Genomic DNA, 18,637 nt, shown 5'->3' with positions numbered 1-18,637 from the left:
GCTAGAGGAAATAGCTTTCTAGTACCCACTGCAAATCCATTTAAAAGTATTCATTCCCCCAAAAGTATGTTTAATAACAACATAGCTTTAGTCCCCTAGTTTTGAACAAACATTCAAATGCAGTTCCAGTACAATGAAACCAGTGAGTCTCACTTCCTGGGAATTCAGATAAATAAATGACCTTTATCCTATATCAAAAATCTTTGAATAGAACATTAAAAATATTACATAAATTTTAAGAAACTAATATTCATGTTATCTCCACTATGATATTATCTTTCTTCAGAATTTATGATACAGTATACAAAGAAATAAGAAAAACTAGTATTTAAAAATAGACATCACAGATTAAGACTAATTTTCAGCACAGAACATACTTAATGCTGTTACTAAAAGTAACTTAATTTCATTGTAATCTAAATTACTTAAGTTTCAAAAATAAATGTACTCTGTGTATAATATACTTAAAATTTTTGGCGACTTCTTAAGGTATATCTACAAAGGAACACATTGAAAGCCCCAATCTAAGGCAGAGACAACACCGGTACTCTGTTACACTAAAAAACCCAAAACACACTTAAGTTTCTTACCTGTTAGTCAGTGTAGCTGGCATTGGATGTGTTGCATTAGGTGGTACGGTTGTGTGAGTGAGAGGGGTAGGGTTCTGGGACATTGTGACAGGAGTCTGCATAACCCCATTTAAAGCTCCTACAATGCCATTAATTGCCAGTTGGTTACCTGGCAAAGCTCCAATTATTCCACCCACTGCAGACACGGCAGGAATGGTGGAAGTTACAGGCTGCATTCCACTAGCTAGTGCCCCCACTGTCACACCATTGACCTGCTGAACTCCACTCACTCCTGAGCCTTGTTGAGCCGGACTCTGCCCAGCAGGAGGTGGGGTAGAAAGAGCTGATGAGCTGCTGGTACTTTGTCCGCTGGAGGTTAAGTCCTAGCGTAAGAAAGAGAAACTAAGTTTAAAGAACACAGCAAAACTGTTTAAAATAATTTTAAACCTTTAACATAATATACTATTATTCACAAGTAAATCAACACAGATGAAAATAACCATACAAAATTTACCTGATTTAATACAGGAAGAGAATTATCAGGTAAAAAGCTGTTTCCTATATGAGGGCTCTTACTGCTGTTCAAGGAATCAGTAGTAGGAGCTAGAATAATAAAAGACAAAAAGAAACCTATTTACCCTATTAAATTACATTATGTGTAAGATTAAAGGCTTATTTAAAAGCTTATGCTGAAGCCCGTATCAAAACCACTTAAATATCTAGTCTTGCTATTCCTAAGACTGATTTAAATAAGAAAAAAATCTATATTGAATACCATCGCTTTAAATCAATAACGAGATCATTAGACATTTAAGTAAATTTTACCATTATATTATGGACTAAGAAAGTTAGAGTAAATTCAAGTTGATCACTTAACAGGATTCTTTATGCCCTTCAAAAACGACCTATAGTTCCTTTTCTACATCTTCATATAACTGGTGACCAATTATTACTCACTTATAATACAAATAAAACTGAAAGCCTATTTTCCTTAGATACAAAATAAATATTTTCACACTTACCAGTCTGTGCTGAAAATGTGTGTATTTGATGAGACGGACTAGGATTTGCTGTTATTGTTGGAAAAGGCACTGAAAGCTGTGCATTCAATAACTGAAGCCGTTCCTTTTTGGCAGTCAAGTTTTTAATTTGTTCCTCTAATCTTCGGTTTTCAACTTGAAGTTGGTGTAATGACTTCAGCATTCCTAAAACTAGCACACATTTGGATAGTTTTTAATAATGACAAGTACACACATAAGTATTTTACGCAGTGCCGGTAACCTTAGAAATAAGTTAAAATAGAACAGTAGAAATTCTGTAAAGTGTTTCTAAATGATTAAGTTTTGTTCCTAAATTTGTTTGTGGATATAAATTTCCTATCTATGTTTGTATTTTTATAAGCACAAAGGCAAAGTGTTCCTGGATGTACCTTCTGGAAACTTTGTTGCCACATACCAAAAAACACACACCAGCTTCAGGTAATTTTCCTTCTCAATGAAAAGTGATGACATTTTATTTTCACCAAAATAAAAGCCTATCAAAAATTCAAGTGCCTGTCACTATTTTACATTGAAGTCATATATAGAATGGTTAAGGATCGCACCAATACCCTTTACCAAAATAATGAGCACATGTTTTTGTTTGTTGTTCGGTTTAAACGAAGTGCTGCCATCAGACGCCTGGCAGGAAGCCCCTAATACCAGCTGCTCAGCATGTTGCTCTGCAGGTCACCCAGCAGGGAGCGCTATGTGTGCGCCCAGCCACCTCTCCAGTCCTGGAGAGAGGCGCGTCCCCTGTAAACAGGCTGACTTTCAGTCTGGCCCCATCACCTCAAGTACTTCAATTCCTTCCACAACTTAGACCTCCCAACTAACAACACAGACGGTTGCTGTTAAGATTTTTGAAGTGTCCGTCACGTACTAAAAAGTTATATTTGTTTAACATGACCTCAGGGCCTTTAGAAGATACAACTCCTCTGGTACAGACACATCTGGCCATTTCCCAAGGATTTAACTTTTATCCCTCCCCTCCAAGATCCCACAAAGAAACCTTAGTGGGCCCAAATGAGATGCAGTAAGACTAAGCTAAACCTATCCTCCAGCTATCGTGTTTAAAGGATTAGCCTGGCATGAATTTCCTCACAATTAATTAGCATTTTTTGTCAGGGTACCATTCATAAAATACCAATTTATGGCACTTAGCTAGCCAACAATAAGCAAAATGTTTCAATAAAATGAAGCAGCAAAAGTTTATACTCGAAAATGATGAAAACCACCTATTTTTCCCTAAAATTAAGACAAGGCCTCATCTCCAGCTAACCACCACCTATTTTAAATCTGCATTTTACACCCACGGCCCTAATACTTAAAATGGTGAAGATACTGAAATATAGATATATAGTACATGCTCTATAATCCAACAGATGATAAGCATAATATATACTAATTATAGATTTAATTCAATAATTATTATTCTTCCTCCAAATTATAAAATGAAGAAGCTAGCCGGCCATACTTGACTATTTGTATTTTTTAAAGTAAGTTTTCCAGAGGTGAGCAAGTTTTCTTCAAACAATTGGGGTAAGAGAAGACAGTGCTCATGTATTTTAGTAAACTGATAAGAACAAAGTACAGTGGAGACACAAAGTACCAATATGTATAATCATGGTAAGCACCGAGACAATGCTATATATGTGAGCCAGGCAGTGGTCCTTATATTTTTCATGTCATTTAATCCTCACAATAACCCTCTGATATGGGTGCATTATTACTCTCAACTGTAAAAATAGGAGATTAAAGAACTTTAAAAAACATGCCCAAGATCATACTATTAATAACAGGTAAAGACAGGATTCAAGTCCAAGCAGTAACACTATAGAATCTCTTCTATTAAACCACTTCACCTTATACTTTCTGTCACTATATTATATAAAATGTATATCATAATCCCATTACTACTCTGGATGAAAAGTGACTTCTGCATCCATCTGCCTGTTTGTCCATCTGCCCATCTGCCCATCTGTCTTGATTCACATATAAGAAAATGAATACTTACTGTCACTAGGAGTACCCTGTTCTAATAAAAATTGCTGTCCTTCACTCCACTGCCTCTCCAAAAGCTGTTCTATGCTGGCTGCTACTGGAGGCAGATTTTCCAAACTGCTGTTGCCTGGTTGATCATAGCGAATCTGTAAGCTGCTTACAGGGGATCTGTTGAAAACAATTCTCAAGTTAAAAAGAAGGGGAATGCTTTTAAGAGAGTACAGTTTCTTACCTTAAGCTGACCCCTTTTCTCCTGTATGAGTTTTATAACACCAGGCTGCCTATGCCAGAAGTATCAGGTTCCTGGGTTTAGAAAACCATAATCTAGCCTAAAATTGAGTAATTATCATTCTTCCTCCCAATATTATAGAATCAAGGAAATAGCTAGCCATCACAGATAATTAAAAACCACTAGAAAATATAAACACACCACCAACAATCTCTGAAACAGGCTGTAAAATAACTTGGTATGGCATTGTAAGACAAAAGGGGGAAAGACAAAATTAGACTTCAAAATAATTTCCCAGAAAAGGGTTCCATCACTCTGCTTTGATATATTTGCCATCATAATAACCCTGAACAATTACAATACTGTGAAAGGTATTTGAATTTACAACCAACTAAAATCTCAAATGTCACTAAAAAGAAATTTTTAACAATCTTAAAGCAGCCTTTTGTTATCAATTAAAAATTACTCATTTGCAAGTATTTTCACAATTAAGAAATAAGAAGAACAAAGTAATTTTTTTCATTTTTGGAGACAGGGTCTCACTTTGTCAGCCATGCTAGAGTGCTGTGGCGCAATGATGGCTCACCACAGTCTTGGCCTCCTGGGTCCTGGGTTCAAGCGATCCTCCCACCTCAAGCCTCCTGAGTAGCTGGGACCACAAGAGCACACACTACCACGCACAGCTTTTTTTCTGGGCGGGGGGCGGCGGTGGGGGAGGTCGGGCAGGGGAGACGGAGTTGTACCACGTTGCCCATCTTAGTCTCCAACTCCTGGGCTGAAGTGTTCCTCCCGCCCAGGCCTCTCAAACTGCTGGGATTATAGGCATGAGCCACCGTGCCCAGCCCCCAAAGCAATTTTTGATCCTTTTACGTGAATATTTCTAAAATGTCTTAGATCTATACTTCAAATGATAAACCTTCTAAAACAAACAGTACTTGTATTAAGATGAACATGTAATGTTCTCTCCACTTTTTGGTTTAAATAAGTGTGGCCATTTCTGGTCTCCAGCTACCATTCTAACATAATACATTTAAAGAGCTTTAGAATTTCCAATGCATTTGTATATATCTCATATGATCTCCACAACAACCTAGTGAGAAGTCAAAACCTGGTTTATTGGCTCCATTTTCAAATGAGGAAACAGGATGGAGTTTTAATGACTTGTCCAAAGACACACTGCTGGTGAGGTGACAAGAGCTGGGCTATACAACTCAGGTCTTCTAACAACCCACTAGTATTCTTGACACTGCCTTAATATGTATCTCTGCAAAATTTTCATAAGATGTTAAACAAATGGGGTTTTTATTCCATATGTAAACATTATGGGCTACACACAACTGGCCATCCCTCTGCAAACAGTACATTATGCCACGATAATTTAGGCTGTTACATCTCAGGCTGATTTCTAAAGAGTAATATAAAGTTGGAAATAATATGCTAAAAATAATTTAGTACCATTTGTTAAGTCCCATTTAACTAATGAAAAGGAAAAACTATATTAAGCAAAATAGCACTTTTTAAATAATTCTCGGTAGCTTGTAATATTTTAAGTTTAAAAGGGCAACAGAAAAATGCTTCTTCCACTAAACACTGAGCAAACATTCATTACCTTTCTTCTTTGAAAAGAAAAACAACATAGAATTAACCACAACATAAAATCACAGACTACTCAGATCATGTTATCATGTGTTCTTCAGATTCCTGGTTTCCAAAGAATGGATATTTGATTTTCTGCAGAGTTCAATCAGGGAAAACAATACTACTTTTAGTTCACCCAGGAATTATATAGGAAAAAAGGCATCACTAGATGTACCATTAGAAAATAAAATTAGTGGTTACTGAACTAATCTTTAGGATAAAGAATATGTTCCTTAACAGACATTCCCCAAATATATCAGCAATACTGTTATTCATGATCTGTCATCACATGAAAAAGTTCATTTTAAAAAAACAAAAAAAACAAAAAAAACCAAAACTTTGTAGACATGGAGTCTTGGCATGTTGCCCAGGCTGGTCTTGAACTCCTGGCCTCAAGCAATCCTCCAAACTTGGCCTCCCAAAGTGCTGGGATTATAGACATGAGCCACCACGCCTGACCAAAGTTTTCATTTTTAATCACATTTCTCCCATTCTTGGAAGAAAGACCCTAGAATGGGCTTTTCTCTTACTCTCCATTGTCACCCAGTCTAACACCATGCTTGAGGGAGGGTTCCTAAATTAGAGAACACGGAGAAAACAAAGAGAAGGCACAGAAGGGAAATAAAATTAATAAAGAGATAGCCATCACCAAAGTTCCATTCTCCCCTACAAACAGACACAGTATCTCATACCACATTCTCCCCATTTAGAACAGAAGGAATATGCAGTTTGATAACCCCAAATATATTAATTATATTTTAATAAATGGTACCTGAATACTGTCATAAAATAATTTCAAAAAACTGGTAATACATTTGCTATAACTGATTCAAACAATTTAAGAACTAGTAGGAGTTTAGTGATCTACCACACGACTTTACTGAATTAGGAACTAGACACTAAGGGATTAAGTGCTACACCGAACAGAGCTAAAACTGGAACCCAAAGTTGAAAGTCTTGGGTCTACAACTTTAAGAGATCTTAAAACTATTTTATGATCAAAAAGAATTAGTCAAATCAGTATACAGGTAATAAATATAACAGAGTTCGAACTGATTGGAAACCAAAGGAAAGGGGTTTGTTTTACTTAGAAATCTAATGGCGTTTAAATTAATATTTAAATTAATTTAGAATCATTTTTCTTGTCTAGACATGCTTCTTATCTGTAGAATGCTTTTATAGCCTCACAAATGTACACTCTACTGATATGAGATAAGAAAGTTTCCAAATCTCAAACGTTTCATTTGCCTATACTTTGCAGTAAATAGCGCTTACCGTGGCGAGAGACTTCCTCGGGGTGAGCTTCCTCTGCCAACTAGGTTGCGGCTATTGTCTCCAAGATCTTGATCTGTAGTGTAAATATTTCAGAGCTGATAAAGTGACTCTCACTAGATAAGAGGTTTTAAACTCTTGCCCTGATTTTTCCTAAAACATACATTAAACCTTTACCACTATCTTTGCAGTTCCCATGAAAATAGAACATCTAGCATGTTGCTAGTTTAGAATTGCTGAACTGTGGCATGTAAGGCGTTGTCCCTACACGTTTTTGTGGGTGTAGAAGGCCATGGATTATGTTCTGTTCTTTCATTCCTTTCAATTTTACAGCACAGAAGCGTGGTTTGCATTTGCTGTACCCTCCCCTCAGCCACTTTTAATTTCTACGGTTAAAGTAATGAATCACAGCTGTGGACAGCTAATCTGTATGCTTATCACAGCAAATCCCTATGCTTTGTATTTTTTAACACTTTGCATCCCAAGACAAGCCATAAAACACATTTACATAGAGCTGCACACCAAGACTAAAATTATGGTGTTAGATACTAGAGCCTTACACCAAGAATAAAATTACATAAAACACTGAATTTCCAAATTGACAAAAACAAGTAGGAATACAGAATCCTGAATTTTAAAGGAAAAAAAATTAACTTTTCAAAATATTCTTTAGGTAATATCAAATATCTCTGCTTGGAAAGTAACTTGTATCTCCCCTGCAGTTAGTTCCTTATAAAAATCACCTTATCTGGCCTCTTTCAAGGTTGTCCTCCCCTTATTCTGAGTCAGGTAACCTCTGACCCTTAAAGGGTAAAGACAGACTGATCCATTCTTGGTGAACTGCTAAATCCATTCCCTTCCCCCAAACAGGCATGACTACTTGGACATGTCAACCAATCCTTAAGGATGGAATGAAACAAAGCAAATCCAGTGGCTCATTAAGACAGTACAAGAGACAAATGCGACAAAACGTCAACTGGTGAACATTCACAGGATTACTAAACACTGCAGAAATTCTCTAACAGGATTTTTTTAACCAAGTTTGTGTAATACAATTTCATGAATTATGCAAATAAAGGTTTAGGCTATTCACAGAAAAGCCCAGTGTTATGTTATTTTCATTGCATAGAACTGAGAACTGAACACATCAATCACAAAAGTCACAGGAGACACTGCTGCATTCCTGCTTGCTGATGGCTCTGTTGAAACATTTCCATTTCAGACAGTAAAAAAAAAAAAAGAAAGGACATCGCTATTTTGCAGCACAGCATACTATTTACTTCCAACTGTGATTCTTTTTTATTGTAAATTGACAGTTTGTAATTATATAAATTTGGAGTACAAATTGATGTTATGATATATGAATGTAATGTGGAATAATAAAATCAAGCTAGTTAACATTTTCCAACTGTGAATATTTTTTTAAAGTACAATCGTCTATTAACCACATCCCTGCATGTTTTCAAATAAAATGAACCAAAAGGGGAAAAAAATTAAAGTAGGTGAGAGTAGGGTTTTAGAGTTTAATAATTCTTGAAAACTTACCTGTTTGATTGTTTTCAGACTGAGCTATAAGAGCTGCCATTGATGAATTTGGATTTAATCTATTGCCATACATATGAGATGGTGCCTGACTGAGAGAAGATCCAGATAGAGTATTTGCCTAAATGGAAAAAATTACAATGATAAATGAATTATATTTGAAAATATATTAAAGTTTTCCCTTCTAATAGATCTAGTAATTATATTCTCCAACCTAAGAATATAAGCAAAATTTGTGACCTTCTGAAAAGCAAATTTCATTCTTACTTGTTTTACCATTCCAACATGTCAATTTTTTAAAAGTTACATAACTAGGCCGGGCACGGTGGCTCACGCCTGTAATCCCAGCACTTTGGGAGGCTGACGTGGGCAGATCACGAGGTCAGGAAATCGAGACCATCCTGGGTAACACGGTGAAACCCCGTCTCTACTAAAAATACAAAAAATTAGCCGTGCATGGTGGCGGGCGCCTGTAGTCCCAGCTACTCGGGAGGCTGAGGCAGGAGAATGGCGTGAACCCGGGAGGTGGACCTTGCAGTGAGAGGAGATCGCGCCACTGCACTCCAGCCTGGGCGACAGAGCAAGACTCCGTTTCAAAAAAAAAAAAAAAAAGGTTACGTAACGACAATTTTTTTTTTTTTTTTTTTTTTTTTTTTTTGAGAAAGAGTTTCACTCTTACCCAGGCTGGAGTGCAACGGCGTGTTCTCGGCTCACTGCAACCTCCGCCTCTCGGGTTCAAGCAATTCTGCCTCAGACTTCCCAGTGGCTGGGATTACAGGAGGCGCCCGCCACCACGCCCAGCTAAATTTTTTGTATTTTTAGTACAGACGAGGTTTCACCATGTTGGCCAGGCTACCCTCAAACTCCTGACCTCAGATGATCCGCCCGCCTCGGCCTCCCAAAGAGCTGGGGTTAGAGGCGTGAGCCACCACGCCTGGCCATAACTACAAATTTTTAAAAAAGGATTGGCACGTTCAAAGTTAACTATTCCTGCTTTTAATTTTCAATGTATCTAGCTGATACCAAACCCCAGTGGCACAGTAGCCATGTGGACATGAGACTAATTAATCTTATTAAGCCATCTGTAACATAAAAGCAGGAAGACAACAGGTATCTAACCAAATGCTTCAATCTCTCGTATCACAAGCTGGCTAAGGATGTCAGAAGTCCAACTTTTACTTCTAGTATTTTAGCTACACGGAGCTGTATTTCCATTGCTTAACTCTGTCATTAGTAAAACCTGCACACTATTTTGTTACTTCCTATTTTGATAGACTTGGAAGCCTGCTGCTTTTTCTGTTTTGTTTTGTTTTTATTTTAAAAGAAAGCAAACAGGCATCCCAAGTATGTTTTCTATACAATGCAGGACTCAACGAACCACAGCTTTGCCCTGACCCCATATAAGGCACTGTCTTTTTGGCAGCAAGCCAGCTCTACTAACTGAAGAGCTCGTCCAAAGTTTGTAATTCATTCATGTTGCTAACCACAATTCTGAAGGCCTCACTGGGACCTGTGCCAAACAAGCGAAAATGAACCCTTAAACAGATGAAGCTAAGGAGGCTGGCCAAAGTATTGCGTAATCCACTGTAATAAAAATGCTTTCTTTGATGTGCATGCTCTCTCCCACTTTCTAAGAATATTATGACCTTAAAATGTGACATTTTGGAGGCAAATCTCTTGTATACAAAATGCTGTTACTCACAGAAGACTCTCAGTGGCCTGAAATAATTTTCAGATTTAACAGAACCACAAATGTTAAAGTAGAATTGTTCTTCTTTTTCATGAATGAAATCAAACTGAAGCTTTTATAAACTAAAATCATTGCAGTTATTTCAGAACAAAACTCTTGAAAATATCGGCAAAGAACTAAAGCACTTCTATCGTAAAGAAGTTGAATAACAAGAACAAAAGATAGGGGACATTTAGATATGTATAACTGCACACAAGAGACTAAGACAACACAGTAGTTATAAGCAAAATAACACAGGGAAGAAGCTGTATTTCTGGACAGACTCACATCATGACATTGCATCTTGGCCTTTAGCCCACTTACAAAGCATGAAAATGTGCATTTACAGTTCACAGAAACAGTTTCTGGGATGTACCATCCTTGCTTTCTATTACCTCAAAGCGTGTATTTTATAGTTCACACTTCAATGTGTAAATTAAATCTGTCAATTTCTGGGTTTTGTTTTTCCTCTTATTAAAAATATGCAGACAAAGTCAGTAAGTTGGTACTCTTCAGTTCTGTTTAACAATCACCTGTCCCTCAGGAAAAGGTAAGTTATAACTTCAACATGAAGATCGTGCTGTTCACTTACCATGTATTTAGTAGCAGAGGGCACATAAAACACACAATTCATAAAGAGAGATACAGTTAAGATTTTTTTATCTCTCCAGAAGTCAATTCTTTGGGAATCTTAGCTATTAATAAAACAATATAGAATAAGAAAAATACAAACAATTCAACAGAAAAAACAGGTATTACCCGTCTCATCTGTTAATGTCTCAGATCCTAAATACTTAAAAATAGCTTTTGTAGAGCCAATTTACTCTTACTGTCATACAATTCTAAAAAACATCCACTACACATTTAATAGATTAGAAGTGGAAAATTAATTAGAAGGAGGAAGAAAAAGTCTTATCTTGAGACAGTTTGTTGGCAGCAAGAAGTAACAGCTGACCACAGGACAGGGCAGAGAAAAATATGACCAAGAGAGAAAACAGTACAGAATGCAGATGCAGTGGTTCTCAAAGAAGACACTGAGGATAGCATTCTCATTTTAGTTTATTATTAACTTTATAAAGTGTACCTCTAGATGCCTTAGCACTTCCAAAGCAAGGAAACACTCTCAGCCTTTTGACTCTTGTTCATGCAGTCATGTATGTTACATATCAATATATCACTTGGAATACCTTTTTGCTTTCAATTATCAGTCTCATCAGTTGCCTTAGATAAGAATCCAAAGAACCAACTCTTACTAGACCTAGAAATATACTCTTTTTTAGGAAGGGTTCCTTCTGCCAAGGGCTTTATATTAATATTTATCCTTATTAGCTTCAAATTTCAGAGGGGTGGCATTTTCTTGATCTAGTCTCTGAATTATCTTAGTTTCCCTATCTATTAGATCTATATATACTAAAGATCAAAATAGAAAGCAGTATGGCACAACAACTAATTTGCATAATGACGATCATCAGAAAAAAGATAAAGTATCTTTAGCGTATGCTAAAGAAGGAAAGTATCTATTTTTAAAAGATGGCTGGCAAAAGTTAATACAATAAATGAAAGTATTATTGGAAATGACCAATTTCCCAAACGGGTTAGCTAAAACTAATCTGGTAGTTGTTTTTCTAGTAAAGACATTTATCTAAACAAGAGACTTTCAAAAGAGAAATTAAAAGTTATTAATTTTAACAGATAGAGTCATTTTGGTGTATAAAAACATCTACTACATTCCATATTAATTTCTGCTGGGAAACTGAAATCACGAACGTCGTCATTTTAAGGTTGGTAAGATGAGATACCAAAGACTACACAAATGACTGTCACTGCTTAGCCTACATTTCTTAACTGATGTTTGTAACAGTTAATACTGGGACCCTTGATGAGTCTTTCGGAAAGACTTGGTACCTCCAAGCCAAGAAACCCCCACCTTTTAGTGGAAAGATCCCATAGCTTATTAGCACTGAAGATGGAGAAGAGGAAGACGGCTTACTGAAGAGAGCACACACACAGTGTCTGGCGTTTCATAGACTCAAAAACCTTTGCTGCCATTAATAAGCAAAAGCATTAAGATTCAGGGGAAAGGAAGGAAGTCCACGTTAACCCAAAGAAATAAGGGTTATGAAGCATGAAGGGCATGAAAGCTTTTATATTAAAAAAACTGGAATAAGAAATAAAGGAAACATTAACATACACATACTTCTCTATAGCATACTTTGGAAATAGATTTTGAAAAGTGCATTGAAAGCAAATTACTAATATAACAGAAGACTGTTTCAAAAGATCTGGTATAAAGACTAGAAATTCTTTTTGGAAAAGAAGTACCTATTATACGACATTTCAATCTTAACCTGCCCAGGTAAGGAGAACGGCTATTGTGAATAGATATTCTCCTTGGATCTGCTGGTACTGTAAGAATATAAGTTAACACTAGGGGAGGCTGAGTGAAGGATATCCATGATATATCTCTCTGTACTGTCCTTGTAACTTTTCTATATATCTAAAATTATTTCAAATTAAGAAAATTGCCATAACAAACTTAAAGAGGAATCTTTCAAATATATGTATAATTATGTAAGGATAACATATATAAGAATATATAGGATTATATACATATATGGATGTATACACCCTTCATATAATATCTTAAAGAGGAATCCTTTCCCTTTCCCAAGACCAATAACTGATAAAAATCACTTCTGCTCAAGATGTTATCTAACATTTATTGTAACACTCTAGTAAAAACCTCATTAAGAGAAGTGTAATTATTTTACAAGATAGACTGAAAGACCAGTAGATTAAGAATAAATTGAATAATTATTGAATTACGCTTAAGTCACTTTTAAACAATATATGTTCAGGTGTCTGAGTTAAAGAATATCCTTAGCAAATTTAGAATAACTTAATATATTAAACATCTGCAAGTCTCTACCAAGGCAGTATTCAAACTCAAAACAAATAAAAGAAACTTAGTATTTCCTAAGTAGACTGGCATACCATATTATATTTCCTAAGTAGACTGGCATACCATATTAAAATATTAAGATAAAAATATATTTCAGCTTATAATTTCTCCTGTTATTAAGAGTTTACCTCTTATATTTTCAAATATCTGCCTATGACCACAGAGATGTTTTAAAAGAGCTTGCTTATAAAGTAGTAACTGTCAAATTCCTAGGAACTTGGCTCATTCTAAAGGAGTCGACTGCGTGGGGGGAAAAAAGGTTCAAGTTTCCTCAATTAACTGAATGTGAAACTTAAAAGTGGACACTGTTTTGGTGGATTTTTTTCCTGCCTAATGTTGATAAGGGCAGAATAATAAGAAAAATTAGGTTCGAAAGACTCATACCTATGAAAATATTTCACCTTTGGAAAGCACTGTATTAAGAGCAATGTATCATCTAGAGATAAATCTGAAACTTCATACTTCAATCATACAGGAACAGGTTATATATAGCAAGCATTTTTTTTAAATGCACAATTAACCTGTCAATAAACATTAAAGTCAAGGGATTCAAAAAAGCTCTAAAGTAGCTGCTTCAAGCTTTTCAGCCCTGACACATGACTTAAAAATGCAATCTTCCAAAAATATTCAGGCTCACTAAATTGCGTATTTACTTTTTAAATTCCTAATTCATATATAGTTTCAGGAGGAAAAACATTTTATTATCACCATATATATCATAAGCCAAGCTATCTCACTTTGAGTAAATTATTAAACCTCTCTGTCCTCAATTTCCATCTGGAAAATGAGGATAACAGTATCTACCTCATAGGAACGATGTGAGAATTGAGTTAATATATGCAAAGGGCTTAAAAAATGCTTGACACATGGTAAGCGCTCACATTTTAGCTTAACTTTAAAAATTATTTTCGCAAGCTATTGTGGTTTCTATTTTTCCATTAAAATCATTAGAAAATACAACTTACCAATTATATTCTGAACTGTGGCTATATTTCAAAGATTAAAACCTATTTCCCTAAGAAAAATTAGATAGCATAAATGCCTCATTATGCAGTAATGTTTTAAACTATGTATTTGATAACATAGCAATGCTGCACATAGAATGTAAGGACTTGAATGTTTCGAGATCCAATTTATATTATTGTTTGAATTTGGGAACACAATATATTTGATGAGAAAAGTTTCCAGCAAAAACATGAATGAACATTAAACATGGATTAGGGAACAACTGAAAGTTTCACATATTCTCCAGCTCAATTCAAACTTTATATTTACTAAGAACATATTCTGATAGCAGACCCATTTCTGTGTCAGCTACCACCAGTAAGGCTTCAATACTCAGCATGTGATGAGAGGTGAAACCAAGTGTGAACAACTTTCAGGTCCCATGAGTAGGCTGACTGTTGAAGCTGTCAGGTTCAATTGCATCATTCCACATTATTCAATGCTCCAAACTGCTCCCTAATTGTTAGGAGCTTAACGTATTCAAAACCATTGTTTAGGCTAATGCCAAAATGCCCCACAATTGAGTTTCCATAAAGTAGTAGGAGGGAATGAAGTGTAGTTAAACCATCACTGAACACTCATGAGCAGAAAACAGGACTGTATAGATTAACCAACCAATTCTAAGTAGGTTTCTTAACTGGTTAATATCTTATCAATATAGCTCTTACCTTTCCGGGAAAAAATTACTTTAGGACAAAGGCAGCTACTGAAATAATTTTGGAACTGGAGAAGACCTTAATCCACAGCTGAATATATATACTGGCTAAAATTCATTTATCTATGTTAGCATGAATTATATGAGTTTTAACAGAAATTGTTAATACTATTTCCAATACAGGAAGTGTTCCTGTACAATTTCTTTTCTCACTGGTAATTATGCTGAAGATTAACAGCTGAAGTCAATAACCATGAATTCTAAAGTATTTTATGGTCTGCATTTGAACCTCATAAAGTATCCGTACAGCAGGTAGAACAGGTACTTAAAGTATTCCCATTTTACATATGGAAACATTGAGGCTCACAAAAATTAAAAGACCTGCCCAAGGTTATATGAGTGAGTAGCAAAACTCCTGGAACCCAGGACTTTTGCTGACTCAAATTTCTGCTCTTTTGCATTGCATCACACAAATGAACACAGTAAAATTACTAACAACGTTTTCCAAGGAAATACCTCTTAGCATAAGAAGTACATAATTGGGAAATTCATTTTAACAGTAACAATTAGTAATAAGAGAGCAGGCTAAGGAATCAGGCTGTCTTAATTCCAGACTTACAGATATGTGACTGTGACTGAACCTTTTCATCATCTGGTAACAAGAGATGTTACCAAGGTTACAAAAACTGATTTTCCTCAGAAAGGTTAATTTCCTTAAAATTGTAAGTCATTATATTATTGAAAGCAGAAGAAATTTACATTCTGACTAATAAAGTATAAACATAAATATCACCCCAGAAGTCAGTTGAATCTGCCTGAGAAACTAAACCATTTTCTCAAGCAGAATTAAAGTGTCCTTATTGGACATCATCTGAAAAGAAATCAGAGACTACATCTTAGACAACTTCCCCTATATAAAGACTCACATACATAATCATATTGGAAAACAAAATATTCGAAGCTAATTAAGATGAAAGTGTCACAGAAATCTGCGAAACTCTAGTCACTAAATTGTATGTTTAAAATACCGAAATATGCCCAGGCGAGGTGGCTCACGCCTGCAATCCCAGCACTTCGGGAGGCTGAGGTGGGTGGATCATGAGGTCAGGAGTTCGAGACCAGCCTGGCCAACATGGTGAAACCCCATGTCTACCAAAAACACAAAAATTAGCCAGGCGTGGTGGTACACGTGTGTAGTCCCAGGTACTCAGGAGGCTGAGGCAGGAGAATCACTTGAACCCGGCAGGGGCAGAGTTTGCAGTGAGCCGAGATCGTGCCATTGCACTCTAGCCTGGACAACAGAGTGAGACTCCGTCTCAAACAAACAAACAAACAACAACAACAAAAACACGAAATATCTGCATTTACTAAATATCACATAAACCCTGGAAGTTTATTTTACTTTAAATGTTGTTTAAGTCTACATCATTTTGTTTAACAGTAACATGGGATAGACAAGAAGCCACGATTATCACATGAAGATTGTATTTCAAACGCAAAACTCAGAAAGTAGGATGTAACGGAATGCAATTATGTTTCACTGCATTCAGTCTTAAGTTCTTCTACTAAAGAAATCATCTTTCAAACAAAAAAAAGCACCTGCATTCTCCCAAAGACAGTACAGAATGACTGTAGAACTAGGAAACAGCAGGATTTGAAAGGCAAAATGAAAAATTAATGACACTCCTACATAAACTAATTTATACCTCTACCCCTGATCCAACAAGGGCAGAGCACACGATTAACAGTCACATGGACAGGAGTCCGCTCCTCCCGCAATGTTAAGAAACTACTCTATTACTGACATACTAGTATGTAGTAAAGCAGGCTTCCTATCAATTATTTGTGAAAGAGCCATTACTCTAAAAACTAGTCTGTTGTCTGTTGAAAGGGTCGTGGGAAAGGGTTTAACACTTAAGAATATAAAATAGAGGCCGGGCGCAGTAGCCCACACCTGTAATCCCAGCACTTTGGGAGGCCAAGGTGGGCAGATCACCTGAAGTCAGGCGTTCGAGACCAGCCTGACCAACATGGTGAAACTTCATCTCTATGAAAAATGCAAAAATTAGCCAGGCGTGGTGGCGGGCGCCTGTAGTCTCAAAAAAAAAAAAAAAAAAAAAGAAGAAGAAGAATATAAAATCAGTTTTTTAAAGGTTTTTTTCCCCAAAATGTGTGCTGCTATCAGACTCCCCTCCCCACCCCCCACCTGCCAATTTTACAAGAATCTCCTTTTCCCAGCACAAATCAAGTTTCAAGTTATTCTAAGTTGTTAACTTCTACTAGCCCTTCCCAATCTTATCTCCTTGACCACTTTCCAGGGAACAATTTTTTTTTTTTTTTTTTTTTTTTTTGAGACAAGAGTTTCGCTCTTGTTGCCTAGGCTGGAGCGCAATGGCGTGATCTCGGCTCACCACAACCTCCGCCTCCCAGGTTCAAGCAATTCTCCTGTCTCAGCCTCCCGAGTGGCTGGGATTACAGGCATGCACCACCACGCCCAGCTAATTTTGTATTTTTAGTAGAGATGGGTTTTCTCCATGCTGAGGCTGGTCTCGAACTCCTGACCTCAGGTGATCCACCTGCCTCGGCCTCCCAAAGTGCTGGGATTACAGGTGTGAGCCACTGCGCCCGGCCCAGGGAACAATTCTTAAGATACCAAATAAGGCAATGTAGAGGTCTATTTACTTAAAATGTATATCACGAAAAGCAAAAATGACCTCTGGATTTTATCCTGCTGGCACCAATCCAATCAATAAAAACTACTTTCATTAAGGGTGTGGGGGCACAAAACGTTATTCAAGTTTAATATATCCATCATCTATCACTATTATTAAAGTTTTTGCTTGCAAGTATGATGGTTTTCTTAACAGTTGTGGTAAGACTTCTAGAATTACTTTTTTTTTTTTTTTTTGGGAGACAGAGTCTGGCTCTGTTGGCCCAAGCTGGAATGCAGTGTCACGATCTCGGCTCACTACAGCCTCCACTTCCCACGTTCAAGCAATTTTCCGGCCTCAGCCTCCCGAGTAGCTGGAACTACAGGCTTGAACTACCATACCCGGCTGATTTTTTAGTAGAGATAAGGGTTTCGCCATGTTGGCCAGGCTGGTCTTGAACTCCTGACCTCAGGTGATCCACCCACCGTGGCCTCCCAAAGTGCTGGGATTACAGGCATGAGCCACCGCGCCCAGCCTAGAATTACGTTTTAAATATTGATAATTGTTATTCACCCATTTATCTTACTGCATTGCTCTCAAATCAACTACTTAGAGCAACCCTAAATACAACACTAGGATGTGACTATCTAAACACAATTAATGTAAGACTTGAAAACAAACAGGGTCTATATGAGAGTGAAACAGGAATAAACTTTGTCGTTTTGTAAAAAATGATTCAATTGCTAAATGCATCCCCAATTTTAAGAGTCCTATCAATTCTATTTAAATATTTCTGTATCCTTTCCTTTGCACATTGCCTAGAAAATTTCACATTTTTCACATTCAACACCATTACTACTGTCTCAGGCAGCTAAATTGAAGTAGTTCAGCACTCAGTTCAACTGAGAGGTCAACGTGCCTCAGTTGCCTGGAGACTGATGGTTGCTACAGCAGCACCAGATAAGCCAGACTAAATAAGCTTCAGCTTGACGACAGAAAGCATTTACTGCTGAACAGAAACACAGATGCAGGTATCTCAGTACACAGCATGTAAATCTAACTGGATGATCACATTTGTAAGAGACCCATCTTTCTGAAACATGGAGAGGGGATAAATAGTAAAGATTTTAATTGAACTGAATCCTGGGTTACTTACAACTCTGATTTCTTTGTTCTTCAGTTGAGTCACATGTTAAGTGGAATTTTCCCTCTAGGTATAAATTCCTCTTCTCTACCACTTCCCTAATGCCAACCCCCTGGCTCACAAACATAATGAATGAGAAGAAATGAGGATTTTTGCTTAATTCAGCCGGGAATTAATCAGAGGGTAATTAAACAGACTTT

At 36.6% G+C, this 18,637-nt stretch overlaps 1 protein-coding gene across 27 annotated transcripts in view; it reads right to left on the bottom strand.

Annotated features, from left to right (window-relative positions):
• MLLT10 (MLLT10 histone lysine methyltransferase DOT1L cofactor) overlaps nt 1–18,637 on the bottom strand; it is a 225,987-nt gene that overhangs the window by 8,930 nt on the left and 198,420 nt on the right. For all 27 annotated transcript variants that reach the window (XM_063669626.1, XM_063669632.1, XM_063669625.1 and 24 more), the window contains 6 exons: nt 8,295–8,412; nt 6,753–6,825; nt 3,624–3,778; nt 1,592–1,780; nt 1,084–1,172; nt 591–952 (listed from right to left, as the gene is read on the bottom strand). In XM_063669626.1, coding sequence (XP_063525696.1) covers nt 591–952; nt 1,084–1,172; nt 1,592–1,780; nt 3,624–3,778; nt 6,753–6,825; nt 8,295–8,412 — 986 coding nt within the window. The remainder of the gene's footprint in view (nt 1–590; nt 953–1,083; nt 1,173–1,591; nt 1,781–3,623; nt 3,779–6,752; nt 6,826–8,294; nt 8,413–18,637) is intronic.

The sequence above is a fragment of the Pongo pygmaeus genome, chromosome 8 (assembly GCF_028885625.2).
Source record: "Pongo pygmaeus isolate AG05252 chromosome 8, NHGRI_mPonPyg2-v2.0_pri, whole genome shotgun sequence".
NCBI classification, from domain to species: Eukaryota; Metazoa; Chordata; class Mammalia; order Primates; family Hominidae; genus Pongo; species Pongo pygmaeus.
The sequence above is the reverse complement of the archived record's forward strand: the minus strand, read 5'-3'. Positions and strand labels throughout refer to the sequence as shown.